The following is a 26399-nucleotide window of genomic DNA, read 5'->3' as shown; positions in this document are numbered from 1 at the left end:
TTTGGTTGTTTTGTGGTGGGTTTTTTTTTTTTATGTGGTTTTTGTTTGAGGGTTGTTTTGGTTGGTTGATGGTTTGGGGATTTTTTTTGTTTGTTTGTTTTTTGGGGGGGGGGGAAGGGGCAGGCAGGCAAATATTTTTTCTTGGGGGAAGTGAAAGAACACTAGAATGCTATAGAAGTTTTTCCATTTAGAAAAACTATAGAATCTGGAACATTCTGTGTCTTCTAAGCAGTGACTATGTACTTTGTGTGCTGGTTTTCCATCTGGGTTAGCTTATCCAGGTGTTACTAGTTAACCGGTGTGGTGCTCTGACATGAGTTTGTGTGTGGCGGGGGCACAGAAAGGTGTTAATTAAAAGTGCTTGCAAAAATGCCTAGCTTTAGTAAAACACTTAGCCCAGACTGCAGTATTAAAGCTGTGCCTTAAAGCCTACTAGGTTGCAGTTGTTTTGTGCTAAGTACTCTACCTATATTAAACAACTTACAGTCTGAAAGACACAGTGAAAACTGAAGTAAGCTGCTTCTTGCACAGACTGCTCTATGTATTCACAGACTTAACAAAACAAGTATGGAAAATTATGGCTGTTATTGCAACTTTTAGGCTTGACATCTCTTATGTCAATGCCACAGGAATTCTGTGTGTGGTCACAGTTATGTACAAGCATTGTATCCTTGCATTTTAAAATTTTTCAGTTAGAAATTACAGGTAAAATTATTGGGGAAGATGCCTTCAATTTCATAACATGTTTAACAAAAAGGTGGAGCATTCTTCAAGTCAGTGGACTATAAAGTTTACCTCATGTTTCCAGTTTCCACTTTGAACTTGTTTAATGGTTCTCCTAGATGTGTGTGCCTCTTCAAAGATGTCAGCAAAAGGCAAATAATGGTTTATGTACATAAGGGAGAAACTATTTCTGCATTAATACTTTTGTTGAAGAATCTATGTGGCTGCCTCTTCGGTATTTACTCCACGGCTTATGTATTTTATCTATATTGATAAAATGTTATTGTAACTCATCTTAAGTGTGTGGCAGTTGAAATCCTCACGGTGATGCATATACACCCAAAAATACAGAAATTGCTGAGCTCCAAATTGCATAAACATCCAGTTACAGAATGGTTTGGGTTGGAACGGCCCTTAAAAATCATTTAGTTCAAACTCTCCTGCAGGAACTTAGTTCCACTAGACCAAGTTGTTCAAAGCCCCTTCCAACCTGGCCTTGAACACTGCCAGGGATGGGGTATTTACTACTTCTTCTGGCAACCTGTTCCAGTGACTCACCACCCTCACGGTAAAGAACTTCTTCCTTACATCTAACCTGAACTTTCGCTGTTTAAGTTTGAACCCCTTGTCCCATGTCCAGTCACTGCCATCCTCGTCGGAAGGCTGTAGATGATCACTCATGTTTCTGCAGTAACCGAATACGAACCTGTGGCGCAAATCCCCATTTCCAGCCCAGAGGTGAGCGCTAAGGCTTTTTAAGGCTTCTGACGTCAGGCGTTTGCAGCCAATCCCCGTGCCGGAACCTGAGGAGCGGACGGGTTGGCCCCGCCTCATTTGCGAGCCTTCGCCCGCTGTCGATGCTTTCGGTCCCTCTGCCGGCGCCGTAGGAGTACCGCGGGGCTTGCCGCCGCCATCGCCATGGATTACCGGGCGCTAGCCATGAGCCAGGTCGTGCCCGGCCAGTTTGATGATGCAGAATGTTCCGACGGGTAGGAGGACGTGGCGGAGGGCTGGGTGGTGGCCCCTCGAGGAGGGGGGACGAGGTCGTACGGGCCTGCCCGGCGTGTCCCGAGTGGTTCCGGCAGGCCCTGCTGGAGCCGCCGGTGTGAGGGGCGATTCGGGTGCCTCTTTTCCCAGGCGTGGCCGGCTAAAAGCGCCGAGCGGGGAGAGGGGCGGCAGGGCTGGAGGCCCGGCGGAGGGGGTGGGTATGTTGCCCGAGGGCTGGGAGCATGTGTGAGGAGAGGATGCGTGCACCCTCTCAGCTTGCTTTCTCAGTTCCTTGTAATTTCTCCTTCACCTCTAAAATGAGCAGACCCACCTGCAGGCTCGGGGTGGTAGAGGCGCTCTCACCTTGGTAGTATTTGATTTGATTTTTCAAGGCCAGGTTGGATAAAGCCTTGGGTGGTATGGTTTGGTGTGAGATGTCCCTGCCCCTCGCAGTGGGGTTGGAACTAGATGATCTTAAGGTCCTTTCCAACCCTAACTATTCTATGATTCTATGGTTGTAACTGAGCATGGAAAACAGTATAAGAGAACAGTGAGTTGCTAAGGACAGCAGATCAGTGTGATTCTCTTTGGAATTAAAGCCCATTTTCTGCTGGACTGAAGGCCTAGAGCTTTTTATATTTAGCAGGGAGTGAATAAGGAATAGTCTGTGTTATGGGTGCAAGCCGTTTTCTTTCCAGTTGACGATTCACTTAATTAAATGTCACATACCAGCAGAGAGTCTGCTTTAGGATGTACTTGTTCTGGCAGAAGAAAAGCGATGTACTGCGCTAAGGCACAAGTAAGTCAAAATGGTTAATTTCTCCCACGGATTCTTATTTAGGTCTAACTGGGTTTTTTTTATGTAGGTTGTGCTGGTATCCTGATTTACCAGCAGGTTGGTTGGCTGTCTCTGGTGAACTTTTGTGTGATACTTTGTGTGATCTGCTGTGGCAGCAAGCAGAGTGGTTCGTCTCTGATGAAGGAGCCAGATGGCCTGATCTAACGTGTTTGTCTGATTGCAGTCAGAGGGATCTAAATATGTGTAACTACAGAACAACTTAGAAGGCAGCACTGCTGTGGTGAAGAAGATAATTTAAATGTAGTCCAGCCTTTAAAGGCAGTGACATCCTTATATATGCTTGCTTGTAGGCAGGTGAAGAACATCTTGTGGAGAGCTAACCTTGTGAAATCATCTCTTGAGATAAGTGTATTTAAATTCTGATGACTGTAACAATCACTTGTGTAACAAATACATCTGTATTTGTTTAAAGTGAATTTACACAAGAAACAGAAATAGCTGAAGAAGGTGAGGTCACCAACTGCCAGTCACGCATATGTGAAGAATTTCACACTAAGGAAGGAGATGGTGATGATGACGATGAAGAGGAAGATGAAGACTGGGACTGGGATGACGAAGTGGGAAGACTCACAAAGCGCCACAGTACTGCTGGTGGATGCAATCCTCAGGTATGTTGAAGGCTACTCCGAGCATCAGGGGTGCCTGAGAGCAAATGGGGCTAACCTGAAGGCATTATTCTTCGTTAGTATTGTTGAGCGTAAATTCAAACAGAAAATTTTAGCTTGAAGAATGCCCTTCCTTTGATTCTTGTTCATCTGCCATGCCATGTGTATATATACGATGTAGCCAGAGCTCTGCTTGATTTTCTTTTCTCACTTATCGCTGGATTCTCTTTGTTACTGCACTTTTCTTTCTGTTCCTTACCTTCTTCAACTTTCCTTTCTTTGCCCAGCCTGATCTCTGCTGATCTTGCTTACCTTTTGATTTTTATCCTCCGTGGTTTTCAGCATATTCCTTATCCTTTCTATTTAAATTTAAGACCATACCTTCTTGTTATTAGCTTTTTGTTTCTTCCTCTCATTTTTCTCCTTGTTTCTGTCTGCTATTTCTCTTCCTGTTACACGCAGAAAAAGTATCAAAGTGAAAGACTTGAAGCTAAATTTCCAGATTAAAAAGAACTCTGAATTGGGGCACTTTTTTGAATGTTAACTCATATGTCACCTGTATTTTCATTTCTTGAAACTGATATTAATTCATTGCCTCACCTTTTCTGGTTTTCTTTCTTTAGCTGTAGGAATAGGCATTTGAGCTGATGTTTTCCAGTGATGTCTGTATTTAAAAGGGCTATTTAGGAAGGCAACTTACATTAACAAATCCTTTGTTTCAGGCAAATAGACAGACCCCTAGTTGCTATTCAGCAAAAATGTCTACCCCTACAGACAAGGCTTTAAGGAAATTCGAGCATAAAATTAATTTAGGTGAGTATAATTGCATTGTTGTCTTTATGAAAACAGATACCTCTCCGTGATATTCTCAGACTAATTTAGCTTACTTTATGCCAGAACTCACTAGAGTGAGTTAACAGTTGCCAAACAGATGAAAAAATGGGGTAGACTTTCTGTGATGAGTGAAGGGGTTGCTGTCCTAGCCAGTGTAGTTTGGTGTTTACTGTGTGATGGAAATGGCAGTTCAGGTCAGCCTGTTAGGCTGTTAGTGCTGGATGTGACTGGGGGCTTTTGACAGGGTAGTAAGCAGAGGTTGTGTTTTCCTTTATAATGAAGTGGTTCTAAAATGAAGGTTCAAAAGAGTGGTGCTGGTATATATACCAAAATACAGCAGCTTTTATACGTTTAGCAATTAATCAAACACCATTTAAAATACATCATGGGGAAAGAATCCTGGAGGCTATTACTTAAAAAATTGCATTTAATTGTGATAAGAAAAAAGGAAGAAAAATGTAATGGTGAAGTGTTATCCAAAGGCCATTACTTCTGGATGGCATTGCATCTCCAGGTCTGTGGGACTATCTCACTCATCTGTGTAGACAGAGTGGAAAGGTGGAAAGCTAGTTTAACTTTGCTATGTAGCTAAGCTTTCGTGCTTGTTACAGAGAGCTCCACCTGTCTGTTAACATTGTCTTGTGGCATATTGAGTGGCCACAGAATTACAGGGGCAATTCTGAAACTTATGTGGATTTTTTTTTTTATTTCTTTTATGTGTTTTTCAGATAAGTTAAATTTTGATGACTCTGTTATAAACAGAGTCACAGAGAAGTCTAGACAGAAGGAAGCAGACATGTGAGTATTATTTGTGGTTCTATTTTCAATCAAATAATTTGAACCCAGAAGAGTAGTTCTTATTTCCTAGCATGAACCGGAGTTTTGAATAAATTTGTTAAGAAAAACTAAATCTGTAAGCAGTCTGCATGCAGTTTGCCTTTTGATTTAAACCTTTTGGTTTCCCAGTCAGTTGCATGAATCATTCTGAAGTTTTGATTCTTCTGTTGCTGCTGCTGGTAGCACATCTGATTGTATTGGTGTAGTAAGATGGAAGTGATGGGTGTCATTCCACTAGAAAGAGATTACTTTATTGCTGCTATCCTGTTTCTAAACAGAGGTCCTTAAGCCGCTGGGCTAAAAACGTACCGAAAGCCTTTTCTGTTCCTTCATCAGTTCCTTCTGCAGTGATTTGGTGAGGGAAAGGTGGTACTTAAAATTTATTTTTAAGCCTGCAGCTTACAGCCCTAAGTTGTTAAGACGGATACTGTTTTCTCCTGAATAAGCATAGCTCAGAGGAGGCAATAAGATACTATAAAAGTGAAGGGCACTGATGTTTATGGGTGTCTCCCCCTACTCCCTCTCACCTGCAGGAGAAACCTTTGCTTTTGTATGAACTGAAAGCTTTACTTCTGGAGGCTGTCATCAGTGATAGAGAATGTGATGTTTTACTCTGAAGTTCTGAGTCCATATGTGGGTTTGTGTAATTTTTTTTTCCACTTTTGCTAGGTATCGAGTCAAAGACAAGTCAGACAGAGCAACAGTAGAACAGGTAAGTCCCTAATTCATCAAATTTATCTTTTAACTGGAACAAATAATGTGGAATTGTGGAATCAATGGTAAAACGATGTTGAGGCTTAACCCCAGCTGGCAATGAAGTAGACACAGCTGCTTGTTCACTCCTTCTCCACCCCCTTAATGGGATGGGGAGAAGAACGGGAAAAGATAAAGCCTGTGGGTTGAGATAAGAAGAGTTTAATAATTTAAATTAATTATAATAGAAATAATAATAACAGGTAAAGAGAGAAGAGGAAGAGGAATAAGATTTGGGAAGCACAGGTGATGCGCAATACAACTGCTCGATCACCTGCTACCCAGCTTGCCCCAGTGGTCGGTGGCTGCCAGCCAGATTCCCCAGTTTAGATAAGAGTGACAGAGCACTGGAACAGGTTGCCCAGGGGGGTTGTGGAGTCTCCTACACTGGAGATATTCAAGGCCCGCCTGGACAAGTTCCTGTGTGATGTACTGTAGGTTACCCTGCTCTTGCGGGGGGGTTGGACTAGATGATCTTTTGAGGTCCCTTCCAACCCTTGGGATTCTGTGATTCTGTGAGCAGGATGATCTCTGGTATGGAATATCCCTTTGGCTTGTTCAGGTCAGATGTCCTGCCTGTGCTCCCTCCTGGCTTCTTGTGCCCCTCCTCCCTGGTGGAGCATGGGTAAATGAGAAGTCCTTTATTTAGAGCAAGTGCTACTTATTGACAACTAAAACATTGGTGTGTTATCAACATTATTCTCACAGTAAATCCAAAACACAGCCCTGTACCAGCTACTATGAAAAACATTAGCTCTATCCCAGCTGAAACAGGTTATCCTGAACAGACCTGTTTCTTCTTTCTTTCTTGTATGAAGGTTGTACTTGCTTCCATAAACATTTTTAGCTTATTTTTGTGCTTAGCATTGTGTTTTGCAAGGCAGAATTCTATCTTAAACTCATACTAAATTCCAAAGAACAATAAATAGATGCTGGGTTTGGGTTTTTTCTTCTTTAGCAAGACTGAACTATTACTGGCTGAAGGCCAGAAAGCTGTTCTATCCCAAGTATGATAGCTGTGTATCAAGAGAAAACTTATTTTAGCACATTGAATGCAACTGTGGTGGGGAAATCGTTCTTTTACATCTCTTCTAGAGGTAGCTCAAGGACACATGCTTAGTTTAAGAAAGAGGAAAGTAATGTTGAAAGAGAAAGTAAAGTATCATTCTAGAATCATGGGAAAATTCAGAGTGGTTGCTGTTTGGATTATCATTTGATCCTTAAGAATAGTCTGATGCCATGTGTCCTTTAATATGGTGCTAAGTCTGGACTGTATTATTAAGTTTTCTCCTCTTCAAAGACATCCATTGTGCTGACTATTCTATATTAAATTTGAGGTATTAGATCCAAGGACCCGGATGATTCTGTTCAAGATGCTAACTAGAGGTGTCATATCAGAAATCAATGGCTGCATCAGCACAGGGAAAGAAGTAAGTTTTATTGCAAATGATGTAGTAGTCTTAGTAAGCTAAGTAGAAGCTTATGCTGCTCAGATGATGAAAGATGAAATACTAGGGTTTAGCACTATTTATTTCTCTGTGTTGCTTGATTGGTAGGAAGTTATGTTAAGAAAAAATGCAATTTATACTGTAGAAAACAAGTTTCCCCAAGTATGAAAGATTTCTCAGAATACTTAAATGCTATATCTGTGGATCTTGTTAATTGTATGCTGCAACTGAAATTTTTGGATGGTTATGTGTATGTGTACACATGCTGTTAAACATGCATGGAAAAAAAACATACAAAGCTGGGTAGTTCTTTCTTCACGCGAGACTCTCTTACATGCAGATCAGACCAGCTCCACATGTCAGCAGACATGGAAGTATCTAAATGGTGTAACAAATTTCTGTTTAAAATGCTATTAAATCTTCATTGCTTTTACAAAATGAGCATGCTTGTGGGCTGTTATTATCAAGTAATATTGCAGATAATTAAAACCAGAAAACAAGTTTCCAAGTAAATGTTTAGTCACCTGGGCAGATCTGCTTTTCTCTCAAGTCCTTGGGTGCTGATTAAAGGCATACTTCCGCCCTGTGTAGAGGTGTCGATATGAGGTATTTGGGCTATGCTGTAGTGACTCAAATTAACCCTTTGCACAAGAGCTTGTTTCAGTCTCCAAAATGTGAACGAGGTGTTTTCTTGTGCACCGTTGTTTTTGTCCCATATGCATTTCAAATCCCTACCCAGTCTCATGTACTTCCTGTAAACTGCCTCTGGTAGAAAGAGTGATTGCCCTTGTGCACTCAGCTGGGTGCTATGTAGAGGCTGGGGTGAGATCAGATCATTTAATCAGATCTTTCCCAGGTGTTGGAAAGAGAAAATGAGAGGTTATGCTGGTTTAAAGAGTTTTTATTTAATGTTATTTCTTCCCTTTGTAATCTGATAGGCTAATGTGTATCATGCCAGTACTGCAAGTGGGGAGAACAGAGCAATAAAGATTTACAAAACATCTATCCTGATGTTTAAAGATCGGGATAAGTATGTGAGCGGTGAATTCAGGTGAGTTGATTTCTGCCTGGTTTTACTGGGAAAAGGCGTTGTTTGAAAGGTGGTAAAGTCACTGGTGCTAATACTGCATTGTTTGGCTAAGAGCCCCTGTTGTCTTCTTTATTTAAAGATTTCGTCATGGATATTGTAAAGGCAACCCAAGAAAAATGGTGAAGACGTGGGCTGAAAAAGAAATGAGGAATTTAATAAGGTGATTATTCCAGTTTTTATTTCAGCATCAAAAGGTATCTGAAGCTTTTAAGTTTATAGGAGGTACTCTCCTATTGCTAGATTGTAGCTACCTCTACCTTCTAGGGTCTCTGGAGTATTCATAAAGTGTCTTAAGCTTCCCTGTGGGGGAGAAAAGAAAGGGGAGGGAGGAATAAAGATACTCCTTTGACTTGCTCTAAGCTTTTCAGTATCTGAACTCCCAGTCTGGTATGACTGAAAAGTGAAGAAAAGCTAGAAATAACTGCTGCTGAGGAACGACATGGTGCATGGTACAGGTTAATCTAGGATTAACCTGAACTGTGTAAAGATTATTTGTCTGACACAAGCGTACTTAGAGAAGGGTCAGAGCCAGAATGGTTGTGGCTTTTTTTCATTTGCTAGTTGTTCTTAACAAATGTGAGTTGCCTGAGTAGAGGAGCTCTTACTGTGTATGATGTTTAAAGCAACAGAGTTCCTATAGGCACAAGTGCAATGCAAACGGTAGAGTTTGGTTTAATTTTTTTGTGGCTTTGTTCCTGTGTTACAGGTTGAATACAGCCCAGATACCTTGCCCAGAGCCAATTATGCTAAGAAGTCATGTGCTTCTCATGGGCTTTATTGGTAAAGGTGATAGGTAAGTAACCTTAGAAAATCAAATATTTTTTAGTAGTTTTCCACAAAGGTTTATTAAAACCAAACCAACCAATTCTCTGGCTTTACCTACTATTACTTTAGGCCTATAAAATTAACATGTTACATTTTTATGTGCATGTAACTTTTAGAATACTGAGACATTTGCCAGCTACTACTGCAGACAATCTACATGATTCTGAAGCCTTAGCTGTGTGCGTAATGAATTCATAAATTAGCTTACTTGGAGATTAAGGCTGGAAAGGTTTGCTAATCGTACATGAAGATACTCATCATTTTGTAGTACAAACATTTATGTGGCATAGTCCAAATCAACTCACAAAACAGAGCTCCAGTATCTTTGGCAAGCATATACCATGCTTTGATGCTCTTCGTGCTGGCTCTATGTACTTAGCTGCTCATACCGACTTGCTTGACACACTGAGCATGAGGATCAGGTACAGGAATTAAAGCATTTGCAGCTGGTATGAAGAGGAAAAAGTATTCACTTTCTGTTATTTGTATTTCAATTTGAAGGCCTGCTCCTCTGCTGAAGAATGCTCAGTTATCTGACTCCAAAGTTCGGGAGCTGTACCTGCAAGTCATCCAATACATGAGAAGAATGTACCAAGATGCCAGACTTGTTCACGCAGATCTCAGTGAATTTAATATGCTGTATGTTTCTAAACTTTGCCCCAAATTGTGACATCTAAAATGTATGCATTGGCAACATCTAAGTAAGAGTAGTAATTTACCTCTGGGGGAGGGTGGGGCCCCTTTTGTGACTTGGATTTGTAACTTAATTAATTATGTAGCTTTTAACCCAGATCTGAGCTTTCTCTGTTTTAAAAAAAAAGAAAGCCAACAAACTGCATAAGAAAACACCCCCAAAACCCAGCCAACCACCAAAAAACCCCCAACCCAACTCCAAACGAACAAACAAAGAGGAAAAAACAAAAGCTAAAAACCAACAAACCACAACCCCCTCTCCAACAAAAACTCTCTCAACTAGAGAACAAATTAATAAGGTACCTTTGTTTCTTTTTCTCCCCCTACTCGTAACGCTGCTTTTTGTGTTCATGGGAAGATGATTTCTGTAAAGTTAAATAATAAAGCTCGTGTAGAGGGTTGGAAAGGTTTCACACAAAAAAGCCACTTTGGTTCTAATATGTGAGGTGTATGATAGAGAAATACGTTAAGATTGCTGGTTCTTAAGTCTTAAGCAGTTTGTTCCATGCCCCTTCATAATCTCCCATGTAACAGTGGTTGAGTTAGTGCAGCTCTGCACGTGTTGGATTTTTGGGGGTTTTTGTTTGCAGGTACCACAGCGGGGATGTGTACATCATTGATGTGTCTCAGGCTGTGGAACATGACCACCCACATGCACTGGAGTTCCTGCGTAAGGATTGTGCCAACGTTAATGGTGAGCGGGCTGCACTTCAACTCTTTGTTCTGATAGCTGGTTTATTTAGGAAGGTGAACTGTGTTCACCTATGTTCTTCCAGGTATAACTGACTGTAGAGGCTGTCAGACTTCATTAAAATACTCCCTCTCCTAGGCTCTCATGAATTCCTCAGGGAGAAATATACTATGCTAAGTTCAGAAGAGTGCAGCCTATACTGCCAGAAATCATCTGCCCAAACTGAGGTCTGTCCCTGGCAGTATTCAAGGCCAGGTTGGACAGAGCCTTGGGTGGCATAGTCTAGTGTGAGGCATCCCTGCCCATGGCAGGGGGGTTAGAACCAAATGATCTTAAGGTCATTTCTAACCCTAACTATTCTATAATTTCATGAATATGATAGATCTGAGGTCAGTCCCAGTCTGCAGCGGCGCCCACTCCAGTTTTAACTTCCCTTCTTAAAGGACTCTGCGCACTTAACTGATGTGTTTCTTTCTGTGGATAGAATCCACATCTGGAATTCCTCAGCTGGCAAGAAGTTACCATGTGTTACAAAGTTCCCTGCACTTACTTGTCCCGGTCAGATGAGGGGATCAAGGCACGGAGTAATTTATTAGAGATGTTATCACTTGTAGTATTTTGATAAATAAGGTACCTTCATGGTATTTTTCTCTGGAAAATTTGGTCTTCACTTGTGAATATGCATGTTGTGTAACAGACACACAGCTGGTAGGGTGTGTTTCTCCCTGAGAGCAAGAAATCTGTCCCTGCTGGCTGCTTTTGGCCCCCCTTTCTTTTTGCATTCACTTTTTTCCTAATTTTTCAGAGGCTTTTGAAAGTCTGTGGGAATAGAACTGTGTGTTTGTTGATATCCAGTGTGCTTGCTTTTCCTTGCTCCTTTTTCTGTTCATGGATTTCTAATAACCCCCATCTGGCTCAGATACTTGCACCCTTGCTCTTCATGTCCTTTAGCTTGTTCTCTCTAAGTATCCTAGCAGCTCAGTGAGCTGCAATGGTTTTGGTGCTTTGTTTTCTGTCGCTGCAACTTTCGCTGCGTAGTCCTCCTACGGAGACCGAGAAACACCTTGCTCTGCCCTAGCTGTGATCCTTGCAAAGACTTGTGGTTCCATGGGCACAGAGAGCTACCTCCAAACTGAATCTTCCTTTGTTCTTTCTGTGATTAATTTCTCATGGTGAGAAGTCTGAGAACTTCAGTGGGATATGCTTATTAAGCAGTATGCAGTGTCTTTCATTACTGTTCTTTAGTGCAAAAGCACAGCCTCTGAATTTGGTTATACTTGAACCAATTCTGAATGTATTATTGAGGAAAAATCTAGTATGTTAATGTCTTCCCTTTTAGGGAAGTAATTAGTCTGTACTGTGCTTCAGTGGGTACTTCTGTTTTACTTTTGCAAAATTTTGAGGTCTCCATTCGTTACTCTTTGAAATACATTTTTCATCTGAGTCACTGCAAATACTACACCCATCTTGAATTTTTTACTGCTTAGCCCCTACTCCATTCAGTCTGGCTCCTTGCTAAAATTGATTTGGCTTTTGTATTTACACAATTATTCTCCTTTCATTGTTTGTTGCATCTGGAAGATGAACATTTTTTTTTTTTTCAGAGGGCCAAGAATCATCTGATAACTAAACCGAGTATGGTGCAGTACGTGCTGCTGAGAATTCACCAAGTCATCAGGGCCGCTGGCTTGCTGTAACTGTCACTTTACCATCACAGCTGCTTATGTTATGTATAATTACTTACGGTGTTTGTCTCTGCCCTTGTTTTCTGGTAGACTTTTTCCAGAAGCACCATGTTGCAGTGATGACTGTGAGAGAGCTGTTTGAGTTTATCACTGATCCTTCTATCACAAGCGAGAACATTGATGACTATCTGTCTAAGGTAAGACCTCATGGCCTTGTTGCTTATGTAGGAGGACATGACCAATAAAATCAGACCTAGTTCAAGCTCCTTCATGTCATGTACTCTCCGTCCTGCTATTCAAGCAAGCTGGTACATGACATCATATTATGCTGATTGTATGCAAAAATGCATACAGGTCTTTTCTGTTTATACTATTATAGGATGTCATCACTTTCATTCTACATTTTCTCTAAATGTCTGATCATGAAAACTCAAATGGCTGTTCCAGGTGCTTTAAATTAGTTCATTCTTGTGACAACAAGAAGCTCTGCAGAAATATGACCATGCTTATATAGAGAATGGGGTTAAGAGTACAAATTTGAGCAGGGTGGGCTGAGGGAGGAAGCAAATGACTCAGGGCAGTGTTACTCCTAGGTATGTGGTCTTGCTAGCCAAATTTAGCAGCTGGCAAAACACACTGGTTTCAGGAGGTGGAAACCTGCTAGCAGCACCTATGTATTTCATCTGTAGCTGTCAATCTTCTGCTCCCAGTTAAATGTTTCTTTAAAAAGGGGGGGACTGTGTGTTTGGCGGAACTTTTTAAATTAACACAAGAGAAATGGTGGACACATATGCCATGGTCAGAGTGGAGATTTGATGTGTCTTTGACCACACTCACGTGGTGACACTCAGAATACCAGGATAGCGTGGAGTTTTCCAGGTGCACTGTACTTTCTATCATGTTGAGGGTTGAACAGAACAGCTGTGCTGTGTTATTCCCCTTACTTGTAGTTCTCTTGCTTGCTCCATGTGTGTGAGAAGAGCCAAGTTCCAGGACTGAACGCTGCTCACTGTATTCTCCTTGGACTGGTATGTCCTGTGGTCATGCTGGGCCTGCCATAATTCGGTCCGGGAGGCGCAGCAACCATGTTTTCCCTCTTAATGGAGCGGATCTGCAGCTTCAAATGTGCTTTGTAGAAACGTTGCGTACCACTAGGTGTCTCTCAAGGCATTGCCATAGGGAAGCCTGGAGTATTTCTGAGTGACAGCGTGGATGGAATACAGGGAGAAACACAGATGGGAATGGTTAACTGGCTTAAGTGATGCGATTCTAGAGTGATGACTTCGTATTGTTTTATGTTTCTTTAGGCAATGGAAATAGCATCCAAAAGAACAGAGGAGGAAAGATCCAGTCAGGATAAAGTGGATGAGGAAGTAAGTGAGGATTTTTGCTACAAAATTAGTATTTACCTTGCCTTTTCTAAAAAGTGAAAAATGTTCTCTTGTATTTGACAGAGTGTATAGTTGATAAGCAAATCGCTTTTTGTGATAGAGATGTCTTGAGCTAGTTGAGATGTGATGCCATGTGTAAAACCTGACAATGATAAGGTTTTAGAAGGCAGATAGTCCGTTTCGTAAACCAGTGCTTGCATGAAGTTAGGTCCCTTGATATATCTCCCAATTCATGTTCAGTTAACAAAAAAACTGGAGTGGAGAGATACGATTTGCAGGTTGTTTTAGACCAGTGATTCAGAAGCAGGATATTTGGATGCGTGCATTGACCAAATTGTCTACCTAGCTCCAGTCCCAGTCTAATTCAGTTCTTCCCTATACTGATTTCTCTCTTTTGCTTTTACAGTAAGTGAAGCCTTTTCAGGTCCATTACGGAAAACTGCTAACATTCTGAAAAGGCTTGCTGTAAAGCAAAACAATTTCTATCTTTGTCTTATATATCTGTTTCAGAAAAGTTATTCCTTTCTCCCAAATGAAACAAACAAAAAAACCCCAACCAGCTCTGTTGAGCAGAATTTGTCACTGAGAACTTATTTTTACTGGTTCATATGGAGAATATCTTTGGAGTCAATGCTGCTTGTTTTATCAGAGACTTTTCTTTTTCTCTTGGACCTCTGCTGCTGGCTCAAGCTTGGCCAAGGAAAGATTTTTTTGGTTTGTTTCTTAAGATATCTTCACCATACAACTTCTGAACTCTAGGCTCAGATACTAGTGTTTTGCTGCAAGCCCATCTTTTGCAAACCAATTATTCCATTGCTTATAGAAAGGTATTGACCTGTAAGACAGCTGGTTTAGTAACATCTAAGTTCAGTTTGTTTCTCTTAGCCATGGTCATGAGAAGTCTAGCTTGTGCTACTCCCTTCATCACAAGAGTAGAGCTGATTAAGGGCAAGCTCTGTGGAGGTGGAAGCCTCTGCTTTTTGCACAGCACTTAGTCTAGCAGCTATGATCGTAAAGGGTACTGTTTCTACTGGAACTGAACTGATGCCATGAAGAAGAGAAGAAAATACTCCCCTCTCATCTGGTAGTGACTTAAGTTTGCTGGAGGACTGTTTCAGAAAGAGTGCATGACAAATTTTAAGTGTGGTGGTGTTGATACTGCAGTTAGGTTTTTACCATACTGTACTGCTGCAGGAACCTTTTCTGAGTTGGATGGTAGGTTGTAGCAGGTATTGTTATATAAAGAGATTAAGTTCTAACAGTGCATTTTAATGGAGTTTCCTCCTGAAGGCATTGTAAACATCACAATAAAAATGTTAGAGGAAATCCTTAGAATACAAAACATGGCTCAAGTTAAGAGGAAGTTGGAAGGATCGGAGAAGTTTGTAAGTGCCTGGTGGTAGTCATGCTAAGAAAGCAGCCTTTTAGTCATCATCTATCAATAATGTGTAGCTGGCATATAAGTCCCCTCCTGCAAAAAAACAGATACTCTGTGTTTTTAGTTTCTCTGAGCCATGAAATCATTCATGATTATTTTCTTAAGGATGCACAATTAGGAGGAAATAACATCACGAAACTGTGTGTAAATTAGAGAGCCTGTGTTTCCTTTCCCTCTACTAGGTGTTTAAGAAGGCTTACATACCTCGAACTTTGACTGATGTTAAAAACTATGAGAGAGATGTGGATATAATGATGAAATTGAAAGAAGAAGACATAGCATTGAATGTTCAGCAAGATAATGTAAGTAGACGTGCTGAGGCACTGTAAAAAAGAGGGAGGGAATATGGAGAATTCTTACTAGAAACTGGTAGCAACAAACAAAACCAGGAGCCTTGTTACCAAGGTGTGGAGTACTGAATCTAGTGCAATACTTTAAAATCCTCTGGTTAGGCTCATATTTTGATGATGTAATTTTCTTTCTCTCTCCCTGGTTGTAGATTCTCTACCAGACTGTGATGGGACTGAAGAAGGATTTGTCTGGTGTTCAGGAGGTAAGAGGGTCTTTTTGAAATCTTTAATTTTAGCCGTTCTCAGAAGAGCACTTTCAGGGACCACAGCAAATGCCTTGTCTTGCAGCTGGCATCAAGAAAGAAGCCTCTTGTCTGCAAAGTGACCAGACAGTGTGTCTGCACCTCATGAATTGCTTCCGTGCACTGTGGCTGGTGATGGGTTGCTTGAGAATGAAATGATAATCCTTACTATGGGCATGATCTCTAAGGTGGAGAGGAGGGCAGATGTTTTCCAGTTATGGAAAACTTAATTGATTTAAATTGTAGCATGACTACAAGTGTTTTTATGTTCAGGGTAGCTTTGTTGTAATTACTGTGTCCTGGGTTCAAAGAACAACCCTGCAATATAAGGTGTAAGATATTACGCCTTACTGTGTTTGAAGTACTTGACAGTGACACTTCTGTAAAGTATGTTGGATAAGAGGTTGGGTACAAGTCAGTTTGTAGCAATTAAATTAAAGGCAGAAGCCCTATGTGGATTCTCCTCTGTAAATGTTATGATATATAAACATGGATGGGATCAGGCTGTGGCACAGTGAATCAGATGAATTTTCCAGTGTAGATATGTGTGCTCACAATAAAGTGTACATACAATGCCCCCAAGGTAGATTTGGGTATAATCCAGGCATAATTTTAAATTGGCTTCCACATATGTTAGCAAATCGCTGATTAACTTATGGAAATTAGTTTGGAAGTGCCAATACAGCTGCAGTGTGAGCTCTGACCTGAAAATCTGTGTTGCACATTCTAGATTCTTTGTTCTTAGTTTGGATTAACCTACTTTTCATTCTTTTTCTTGAGACTTGTGTGATGGCTATAGTAAAGGAGAGCAGACAAGCTTGCTCAAGCATTTCTTTGCAGCAGATTCTGGTTTGGGTTTTTTATGTATATAGTATATATGTGTCTGTATATTGTCATTAGTCTTTTTTGGTTTGATACAATTCTCTTTTGATATATATTGCAGATTCCTGCCCTTCTTGAAAAGAAGGCAGATGTGTCAGAAACAGACTCTGATGATGATGGCAGCTCAGAGGACTCTGATTCAGGCTGTAAAGAATCTGTACATCCCAAAGATAAACCTGCTGAAGTTGGCATGGATAAAAAGGTAGCTGGCCAGGGATTGTTGACTTTTTTCCCACTTCTGCTGATGTGATAGGAAATAAATATGAACGTAGTTCTGAGTGGCTCTTGCTACTTCTTGTCTGAAACAAATTATAGAATCATAGAATCATAGAATAGTTATGGATGTTTCCCATTGTGCAGAATGAGAGCAGAGAAAGTGAATCTCATTGTGCGTGCTTTATTAGTTTTGTTTTTTAATGTAGAGGAACATATAGCATAGCTCTCTGTAGCCTAGACAAAGCTAGAAGAGAGATCTCTGCAGGGAATTCTAAGGCTACACAAAGCAGAATTTAGTGAAGCCGGGGCAGCTCTTCAGTGCCTCTGGCTACTCTTCCAGGCTTTGGTGTTCAGGTTTGTAGTTCCTGAGTAACGTTCTGCTCAGGGAGCTGAGCCCAGCTGGTCTATAGAACTGGAGACTTGATGACAATGTTTGTACCGCAGTGGCTTTTGCAGTACCATTAGTAGAGACTGGCTAGCTTTGCTGTGGGCAAGAGATGTAACACAGTCATGCAAAGGGCTTACGGTTTGGGTTTGGTGGATTTCTTTAAGGTTTCATTTTCCAAAATGCAGAACAGGTACTCTCTGTTTTCATGAGGCTTTTCTGCAGAGGTCATCCATGGGTGAGAGCTTTTTGGCAGCTTTTTAGGTGCTCTGCAAAAGAAGGATGAAACTTGCTGGGCTTAACGGGTTCAAGATCTGGGTGTTTGCTTGTTAGGCTTTTCTTCCTAGGAAAGGTAGGCTAATTCATTCCATATCTGTGAGATAAAAATGCTAGAGACTTTCTGTCAGTCTAGAGCTCCTGCCTTTCAGATACGAAGCAGGCAAGTCTTGATCATTTCGCATCTTATAGGTAGGCTTTCATTTGGACTTCTTTTTGAGTAGGATGAGGTTTTTAGTAACCTGTGTGTTCAGATGTAGGATGAACAACTGATTAGCAGCAATTACTCTGATCCCCATGTCTTACTAGGCTGACTTGGTGTTTCCTAGCTGAGTGTAGTCTGTTCACTGTCTGACACAAATTATAGTGTATTGCAGTAGCATAGCACCTTTTCTTGACAATCTTGATGATGATCAGCTTGTTCTGAGTTACCAGTAGTTACTGGGTCAGTGTTTTTGCATAACATATAGAAACACACGCTATAATAGCCCTGTGGGTAGCAGAACACCTAGATCAGGCATCCTGTTGTAATCTTTGGTGTAAATAGCATGAGTTAAGAGTGTCTTTTGTTCTCTTTCTTCAAAGGTCGCTTGAAGCTCAGGTTTTAACTAGTTTGAATTTTGCTTTGTCATTACCAGTGTGCAGCTTGTAGCTCCACCTCCAAACTGTACTTCCTTTTTTCTTTCTCCTCACCATTCCTTATTGACTTTATTTTAGTTTTCATTTCTTCCTCTCGATAACCTCACTTTTATGTGGTGTGTTAACTAACTTGTTAATATAACAATTGATTGACCTGCTCAAAAGTCTCTCTTTTCTTCTGGCTTTAAATGATTGCTGTTTGGCTCTTCATAGGAAAGGAAAAAGATGGTTAAAGAAGCCCAAAGAGAGAAGAGAAAAAACAAAATCCCAAAGCATGTGAAGAAGCGGAAAGAAAAGACTGCAAAAATGAAGAAAGGCAAATAAAGTCAGCTTTGGCTTGGGGAAAGGGATGGTTTCTTGTGGGTTATTTAGTCACCATCTTTTTTTAAATTAAAAATCCTTTATTTATATACATACAGTATTAATTCTGAGAGTGGTTTTGTTAATAACATGGTGTAATTGTTTGAACAGAGTAATATGCCATTGGCTTTTTCAAAGGAAAGAATAACACTTGTGCATGTTAAAGTCCTTTACCTATGCAGTTTTAACCTGTTGTTACACTTGCATTGATTTGTTCCTGGGGTCTTACCCCCCTGCCTGACACTGCATACAAGCTAGTTCGGTTTGTTCCACAGCAGAGTGCTGTTCAAAGAACAGAGTTCTATTCAAAGATTCAGTTCAAACAGATTTCTGGAGGAGGCAGAATGGCCATTCAAAGGCCCATGCCTTCTTTGCGGTACGGAAGCAAATTTTGTTAGCTGTCTTCTGCAGTCACCTGTGGATAACCCTCCTGCCATTGTGCCTTTGCTGCCTCCCTGTGCTTGCATCCCCTTTGACATTTTCTTACTGAAAGCTGAGTTTCGTGATCTGGGAGGCAGCTGTCCTCGTTGCCCTGTGCCCTTCTGAAGCTGTCATCAGGTGGACTCAAGCAGACCAAAGCCTGATGATCTTTCCTTTTTTCCTTGGATCACAGAATAGGGTACTCCTTCTCTTAAAAATATTATGATCCAATTATTTTGTGAGCTGGTCAGATGGGTATTTGCTGTCAGGATCAGTCACGTATGTTTGAATTCAAGGCTGTCTAAAGGCTAGTGACAGGATCTCTCTATGGTATGGCTCAGCATTACCAGTCTATGTTGTGCTGAGGTGCCCCAGCTCTTCAGTAGGGAGAATTTGGCAGACCCACTTGCGCTGAGGCACAGGCGCTGTACTGAAGACAGGCCACCTCTCTTGGCAGCCTCTTTGGCTACTGAGGTTGACAAGTCTTGGGAGAGGTGTCCTCCCCATGCTGTATAGCACATCAGCTGCCTTCTCCCACTGCCTGTAGTTTCAGAATTCCCTGTGCCAGCACAGAGGAAGGTTCTGATTCCAGTAAATATCTTGATGTTTGTGTTATCCCACATTAGGGGTGGAGCTGATGACCTCAGGGGTTTATGCTTACAGGACATGCATTTTCTGTTGACAGAGGACAGCTTTTATCCATCATAGGTATCCAGCAATGATGGGTTGGTCAGCGACATGCTGAAGCTTCCTTCTCTCTGCTCCTCAACTCCCACACCCAGAAGAGAGATGATCTTGTCCAATGGCACATGTGGTTTATTCCCCGGTGTGACCTTCACATCCCCTTTGGCTAGAAACCTGGTGAGAGAGAAACTGGTCATCACTCTCTCTCTGCTCTCTTTCTCCCTATCCATACAAGGATTTACAGCACTCTCGTGTATAGTATTCATTAAGTGTAGGCAGTATTGCTGGAGCGTGTTGGGAAGCAAGACTGGTATTTCCTCATCAAGTGGGGATGTTTGTTGGGAGACTGAGATGAAATACCTGTTTTGGAAAATGGCATTACATCAGGTGTAAGAAGGGGGGTAGCCTCTGACTCGGTAGTGAAGGGAGGAGGAGCTGCAAGACCTGCATTCAGAGGTGAGGGAGTGCTGTTGATGGCCATTTGTCTTAATGCTAGGGGCTGAGATGCTGCTAGATGTATGGCATTATTTCCTGCTTTTCCTTGCTAACATGGGAGCTTGTGTAGTGCAATAGTCAGGCAGAGGTGGCCTTTTTAATGGCTGCCCTGAACTTGACTGATTGTGTTCATAGGTGCAGTGCTGAAGGTGACAGAAACAGTGATAGCTTTGTGCGCTTTTGTCCTTGAAATCCCATTGTATTGAGGATTCTTCCTGCTGAGTGACAGGTTATGGTGTGTGCATCTGTGATGGCAGTTGTGGTTCATAAAGGTGTGTGCACCAGGAAGTGTATGTAAGGGTTAGGGGGAAGTTGTGTCCAAGCTGTTGCCTTCCTCCAGCAACAGGTTGTCTGTTGAGCAGACCTTAGTGTTTTTGGTGAAGTGGGCTAAGTACATGTGAATCTCTAAGAAGCTTCATATAGTCCAGCAGTGGGTGGTTCTACCAGGAAACTGGTCTGTGGCTGATCAGTGCGAGCCAGGGGCTGTCAGACACAAGACACAGTAACCCTTTCATTTGGGCTGGCTGCTCTGAAGAGAAGGACAGATGCTAGTTCTTGGCAAAGAGGCTGGAAGCCCCCAGAGCCCAAATGTGTCTCCCACTGTAGGGTGTTTACCTCCTTTACCTGAGGAGACGCTTCAGAGAAAGGAGGCTGCTATCGTCTGTGCCTGAGGAAACATCACAGCCCACGTAACCTTGTCTACCCCTAGGCTGTGCACCACAGCCTGATCAAGTTTGCCTGGCTCTAGCCATTCTGTAGCATGAAGGTGGTCCCAGATCAGTCATCTAAGATTGCAGCCTCGCTTGCAGTGGTGTGCAGCAGGACTGTCTGTGCCGGCTGTGCAAGTAGGACCTATCTACCTCAGGTGTTTCTCTAGGGCATGTTTACATAGTCAGGGTGTTAGCAGAGCACCTGAGGTAGAGCATGCCAGAAAAGCCCATGTCCAAGTGCAGATGGCCTGGGGATAACTGTTGCAGCAGTGTATGTGATTGTAGATGTGGGTGGTGAGGGCAGTTCACGTGTCCTGGCCATTGCGGGCTTGAGATGTATAGAAGTGAGGCAGTCCACAAGAATAGGGTGGGCTGGGAGCTCTTTGGGCCAAGACCCTGAGATGAACCATCTGTCTGGTGGTGGCTGAAGCAACAGAATAGTCAGTAAGAAATATCAGACATAACTACCAAAAGGCACTGGTCTGATAGGGGCGGATGTGGGTGGGATGGCATGGCTTTGTATCTTGTGCTAAAGAAAAAGCTTCCAAGTTCAAAGCAGCACAGATACTCAGTTATGCTCTATTGATACCAATATATGATGGGGTAGGGTTTATTCCCCTTCCCACAGGTATTAGGATCTGACGAGGCCCACACATTTTGTTTGCCATACCAGCATGTTTACAGTGTGCCCTGCTGCTGGCAGTTGTGCGGACAGAGTAGTTTTGCCAGGGCAGGAATACCAGTACCTTGTGTAAGGACATCAAATTCTCAGGCATAGGTCAGACGCTTGGAAAAATGCAGTTCTGGGAATTTGCAGCCAAAAGATTTAGTGACATTTGAAAGCTTAAGGATGTGGAATGGGAGTATTTGCAACTCTGCTGTCAAAGATAAAAACTTACAAAAGCAATTAATCCTATCTTCCAGGGCATCCCCAAGTAGTCCTATCTCCCCAGTCATTCACTAGGACTTGCAGGGAGGACTGGGAGGCAGATCCTCCTAGCTAAGATATGCTTAGCTGCAAACAAGTTCAGTTTTCACCTCCCATCTCCCTGAAGTCCCACAGTACCATATGGCTGGTTTGCAACTCTGAGCAGTTGGCATCAGGCTTTGTCTTGGTTCTGAGGTCTGTGGCAGGTACGAATTTGTTGTTTCTCCCACACTATATATTATATGTAGCAAGAGAAACATTGAAAGGTGGAGTTCTGCAGATTTGGTTTCCCCATGATGAAGCCAGTAAAACCAGCTTTGTGCATAAGGATATGTCTCCTTAGAGGGTTTTAATTTCTGTGCTGAAATATTTTGATTAAACAATGCAAAACCAGCTGTGGCAGGCTGCATGCTTGCTTTTGGCATGTGTGCTCAGGCAAGAGTCACACCTGCGGTCCTTCCAAGATACAAAAGCAGCAAGGCCAACATTTTCTGAGGACCAGTATGTCCTGTAGTTTGTGGTCCAAAGCTAGTGGAGAAGCTAATGATGAAGGGGTGCAAAGGCGAGAGGTGGATTCCAGAACTGCTTACCTGGTGCTCCAGCTGAATTTTTACCTGCTATTTTCACCTGCAGAATTGTATAGCCAGTTGGAGTATGATACTGTAAATGTGATGCACAGATACAGGACGTGGCTTGTGCTTTGCCTCTGTGTACCCTTCACCCTGGGCTTCTCCCCTGGGGTGTGCTTGCAGAATGATGGGGGACCACTGGGGTGGGAAAGTGTGTAGGGGTCTCTTGGCTGGTTACGGGGACCTGCCTGTCATCACTTCTTCCCACCAAAGAAATGGAAGGATTTGGGCGCTCGGTGAGTGAAGAAGGACCTAAAGAAACTTTTGTCACTCTCAATGAACTTTTAGTGTGTTCTGTAGCAAACAGCTTCACAGATTGTCTAAATGCAAAAAGCTAATTGAGAATTTACTTTGAGCTTTCTAAGGCATTGCTGCTAAAATGAATACATAACTTTTTAACTCTGCTGTTTTTACAGGTGTAATTTTGGTCCTTCTAAAACACTGCTAGACAAATTTTCAAAGCAAAACCTGACCCTCTGCCTTAGCGTCTCTTTATTTTCCAGGTCTTGACATAATCTTACGTTCGTTGTGCTAGTTTTCATATCCTCTAGGGGGAGAAGTAAGTTCTTGCTCAGACTATGTCGGCCTTCATTAATACGTATAAAGTGCTACTGATATTTCAGTTCTGTACATAACTTTCTATAAATGCCGCTGTGTTTTCACATGGCACATAGACTGGATATGTCGTTTTTGGAGAAAGGTTTATACTTTTTGATGTGCTGGGGTTTAATTTATTGTGGGCTGGGCCAGGCAGGGGCTGCAGTAATACTATTAGTGCTGGGTTTAGGATGAGGTTCTAGATGGCACATGACCAACACCAAGGGGATATTCCCCCCCTGTAGGTATGAAGGCTCGTGGTGAAAATCTACAAAATGGTAAGGATGCTGTTCTACAATTGTCCAAATTCACAGGCATAAATACCAGCCTTTTGTGTAATGCAGCAGTTAGCAATTGAATTGTTTTGCCACAGTAACTAGCCCTAAACACAGTCTGAGTTAAAGCTGCTCTTTCCCCCCACTCCCCAGCTGTTTTATTTTCAAAGGATTGACGTAAGAACAAACTTGTCCCTTTCTCCTGATGTGTGGCAGCCTGCCTCTGACGTCTGCAGCCTGCACAGAACTGTAAGGTCTCCTGAGCAACAGCGTGAATGCTAGACCTAGCCTACAGCACTAGATTTAAGACACTCTCTAATCTAGCCCAGACACCCATGTCTGCTTTGGAGTTTGCAAAGGCCGTGAGGCTGGAACTGTTGGGCAGGACTTGCAGCTGGCAGGTATTGCGTGGGGATTTTGAGTGTGTGTTGTTTCTTTCTGGCTTATTTTTGAAGACAACAACCTGTATTGCGGAGTAGGGCAGGATGAAAGGCAATGACCCTTCTTCTGGCATTAGCACTGGGCTAAGGGCTGGCATGAATGCTGGTGGTGGGGACATGAGGATAGAAAGCTGGGTTCATAGCTGTCTTCTGGGAGGCTGCTAGATCCAGAGTGTTTACTTGGCATTCCTGCCCTTAAGCTTTGCTTTGCGTCCCTGTACCTAATCCAAGCCCCAACCCTTGAAATCAGTCCAGCATGAACTCTGGGCTGTCACCCTCTTCCCAGGCTCATCCAGGGCTGGTATTCTCTCTGCAGCCAGCTGCAGCCCCCACTGCTCCTCAGGGTCCAGGGGCACATCTAGCTGTCCACTGCCTCCAGCTTTCAGCGCTGAGTTCCAGCTCTAGCCTTACAGGAAACAGGAAAGTCCTGTATTCCCCAGGCATCATCCTGGGATGTATGATCAGCACCAGCTGTCATCCCGGTCCTCTGGCAGCTAAAGGAGTAAGAAATAAAGCTGGTTCTTCAGCCCCTTCACTCCCTAATCTAAACCCATGATCAGATGCATCCAGCAGCTTGCTAGGCTGGTTCTGCTCGGAATCGGAGTACTTTGGTGGTACTTACAGGATCCAGCAATGAAATTATCTGTTCATTCTTCTCCATCCTTAGCCCTGACTGTGGGTTGCCTGAAAGATGGGTGAGACTCAGGATGGACAGCTCTGCAAAGTCTGAGTGAATGTCTGTACCATCAAAAATCATGCTGAATTCTGAGCAGGGAGATGTTGCTGGTCTGTTACCAACACTGGTTAGAGATTGGGACAGCAAGTCTTAAAAGGTGTAATTTCTTTCTGGATTCTTCACTGTGCAGATTGGTGTTCTTAAGGCGTAAAAGTTAAAGTCATCATATTGGTAAGATTGCTGTTAGCCTATAAAGAGTCAAAGCAGGTTGGAGGCAAGGTTTGGAGAGATGGGGCTGGGTAAACAGGCTTCTCGCTGGATCTGGAAAGGGTTGAGTGTTGAGGTGGGGTCAGGTGCATAAGGTTGGTTGGGGTAACGTTTGCTCTGAGGCGGTAAGAGGACCAGTTTTAGTCTGCATGCCGGGGTTTGAGTTTGGGATGTACAGAGCCTCGAGCTGTGAGCTGGCAGGATTAGATGAAGGCTGATGCTGACTAGAAATGTGGAGCAGAGTGTTTGCTGGTTGTTGCTGTTTAAAGGAAAATTTCTAACTTGTGTGCCTGAGATAAGGTGTTACTTTTCATGGCTTTATACTTCTGGTTAGAAAAGAAACTTGAGGAATCGTTTGTCCGCTGTCCTCGTCAGGTTTCTCATTCTATGGTCCAGGCATGAGCTTTCAGACTATAAGTGTGCATGTGTTGCAGAGCATTGTGTCTCTTTGGGCTACAAACAGGCCTTTATGTGGACTATGCGTGGTAGACCTCAGGTCTGACAAATAGTTGGGCCATTGAAGAAAAAAAGGAGGTAAAACCATAGCGCGTGAAACACATGGTTTATACAATTTGCTTTGCTCTAGTAGTGGCAAATACAGGAAACAGTTGTTCTTTGGAGATGGTGATAGCTCAAGTGATGGAGCAATGTCTTGGTAGACAAAGCTAGAGGGGAAAGAGCAGTTGACGAGGAGCAGAAGGAGTTGCACTCTGTGGTTCTCCAGCCCCTTCTGCACCATTGCTCATTCTGGATGCTGCCTCTGACCTATTACTGAGTGTTTGCCAGTTCCCCTCCCTTGTTGGTCCAACCTGACCTCGGCTCCTCACCTTCATCATAGACTACACACCAGCTACATACATATGGGGTAGAACAAAGAAACAGCAGGGAGAGCTGGCTGGAGACTCTTCTCATGGCAGTTTTGACATGTTTGAGAAGCCACTCCCTGCAGGGGTACGTGACTGAGGTGGCAGATCTGCAGTGACTTGCCTCCATGACATCAGGAGCACCAGTGCAGTACGGGGTGCGATTCATTGTTGGGATTGGGGAGGGACCAGACAAGGGCTCAGTTCTGCTAAAGGCTCAACTCCTGGTGCAACCGAAGGGAGTGGGCTCTAAGGCTGACTTAAAATGGAGCTAAGAGTTCTAGCCGAGTAGGGGAGACAGGCACATGGTTTCTTGAATGTGTCACGTTTTGGGTGGTCTTGTACATTTACTATTAGTGCAGCAGGAGAAAGTGAGCAATTCCTTCAAAGTTGCTTTTAAAGGATTTCAAAGGAAAGTTCAGAAGGGTCAGTTACGTGTGGTATTTATTTTCTTAAACTTGTAATGATTACTGCTTATGGCACTGCAAAGTACTGAGGAAAGAAGAAAATACCCTCTGTGTAGTGACCTCTCTCGGTCATCCAAAGTGCTTGCATGAAGATGTGTTTTGATCTTATATAGATGATAGATGGTGGAGAGAAAAGCCAGTCTTGATCTTTCCTCAAAGCTGAACAAGCTCCAGCTTGCAATTGTAGTGTTTATTAAAAAAAAAAGGGCAAATTTGTTATTGCGTAAAGGAGTCACAAAACAATCTGAACTTGCCTTCAGCGCTGGCTTTCCAAGTACTTAAATACCAAACTTTCTCGAGACACTGGGAAGTCCCTGTCAAACATGTTCTATGGACATGGACCTCCCACCACAGGTGAACCAGGAACTCTCTTTCCTCTTTTTCATTTGGGGTAAGCAGTAGCAGTACCCACAGATGCTACTGCTAAGTGAGTTCCACTTAAATAGAACCCAGACATCAGCCTTCTGTGACCAGCTGAGCCCTTTTAAGGGAGAGTCCGTCAATTACGCTGAGTGCCCTGTGGCTGCCTATGGGTTATGCTGTGCAGAACTGAAGGATTACCATTTGTATGGGATTAACAATATCCGTGCTCTTTGTATTGCTCTGTGCATAGCTTCAAAAAATGCTTAATGAGTGCATTTTATTGATATTTGGTGAGGCTGGGTGGTGCAATGTTCTTTTGCTTTGTATTGGCTGGGATGCTAGAAGCGTTAGAAATGGGAGCCGAGTAACGAAATTA

At 42.6% G+C, this 26399-nt stretch overlaps 1 protein-coding gene across 2 annotated transcripts; it reads left to right on the top strand.

Moving 5' to 3' along the window:
• The first annotated feature begins 1559 nt into the window (after window positions 1–1559).
• Window positions 1560–18263, top strand: RIOK1 (RIO kinase 1). Of its 2 annotated transcripts, XM_065667396.1 has the most exons (17): window positions 1561–1712; window positions 2982–3177; window positions 3897–3987; window positions 4737–4806; window positions 5515–5557; window positions 6936–7028; window positions 7985–8097; window positions 8216–8296; window positions 8843–8929; window positions 9463–9600; window positions 10245–10348; window positions 12121–12227; window positions 13338–13403; window positions 15042–15161; window positions 15359–15412; window positions 16395–16535; window positions 18063–18263. In XM_065667396.1, the coding sequence occupies exons 1-17, from the start codon at window positions 1642–1644 to the stop codon at window positions 18171–18173; spliced, it is 1686 nt and encodes a 561-aa protein (XP_065523468.1). In that variant the 5' UTR covers window positions 1561–1641; the 3' UTR covers window positions 18174–18263. The 2 variants fall into 2 exon arrangements, with proteins under 2 accessions (XP_065523469.1, XP_065523468.1); XM_065667397.1 differs by lacking the exons at window positions 16395–16535; window positions 18063–18263 and adding an exon at window positions 15498–16377 and having other exon boundaries at window positions 1560–1712.
• Window positions 18264–26399: the final 8136 nt, after the last annotated feature.

The sequence above is a fragment of the Lathamus discolor genome, chromosome 2 (assembly GCF_037157495.1).
Source record: "Lathamus discolor isolate bLatDis1 chromosome 2, bLatDis1.hap1, whole genome shotgun sequence".
Taxonomy (NCBI): Eukaryota; Metazoa; Chordata; class Aves; order Psittaciformes; family Psittacidae; genus Lathamus; species Lathamus discolor.
This window is presented reverse-complemented; position numbering and strand designations above follow the sequence as displayed.

Excerpts from the sequence above, each read along its gene's own strand:
- RIOK1 (XM_065667396.1), top strand. The coding sequence starts at position 1,642 with ATGGATTACCGGGCGCTAGCCATGAGCCAGGTCGTGCCCGGCCAGTTT. Across the intron at positions 1,713-2,981 it reads GATGCAGAATGTTCCGACGG|TGAATTTACACAAGAAACAG; the intron begins GTAGGAGGACGT and ends ATTTGTTTAAAG. Across the intron at positions 8,930-9,462 it reads TTTATTGGTAAAGGTGATAG|GCCTGCTCCTCTGCTGAAGA; the intron begins GTAAGTAACCTT and ends TTCAATTTGAAG.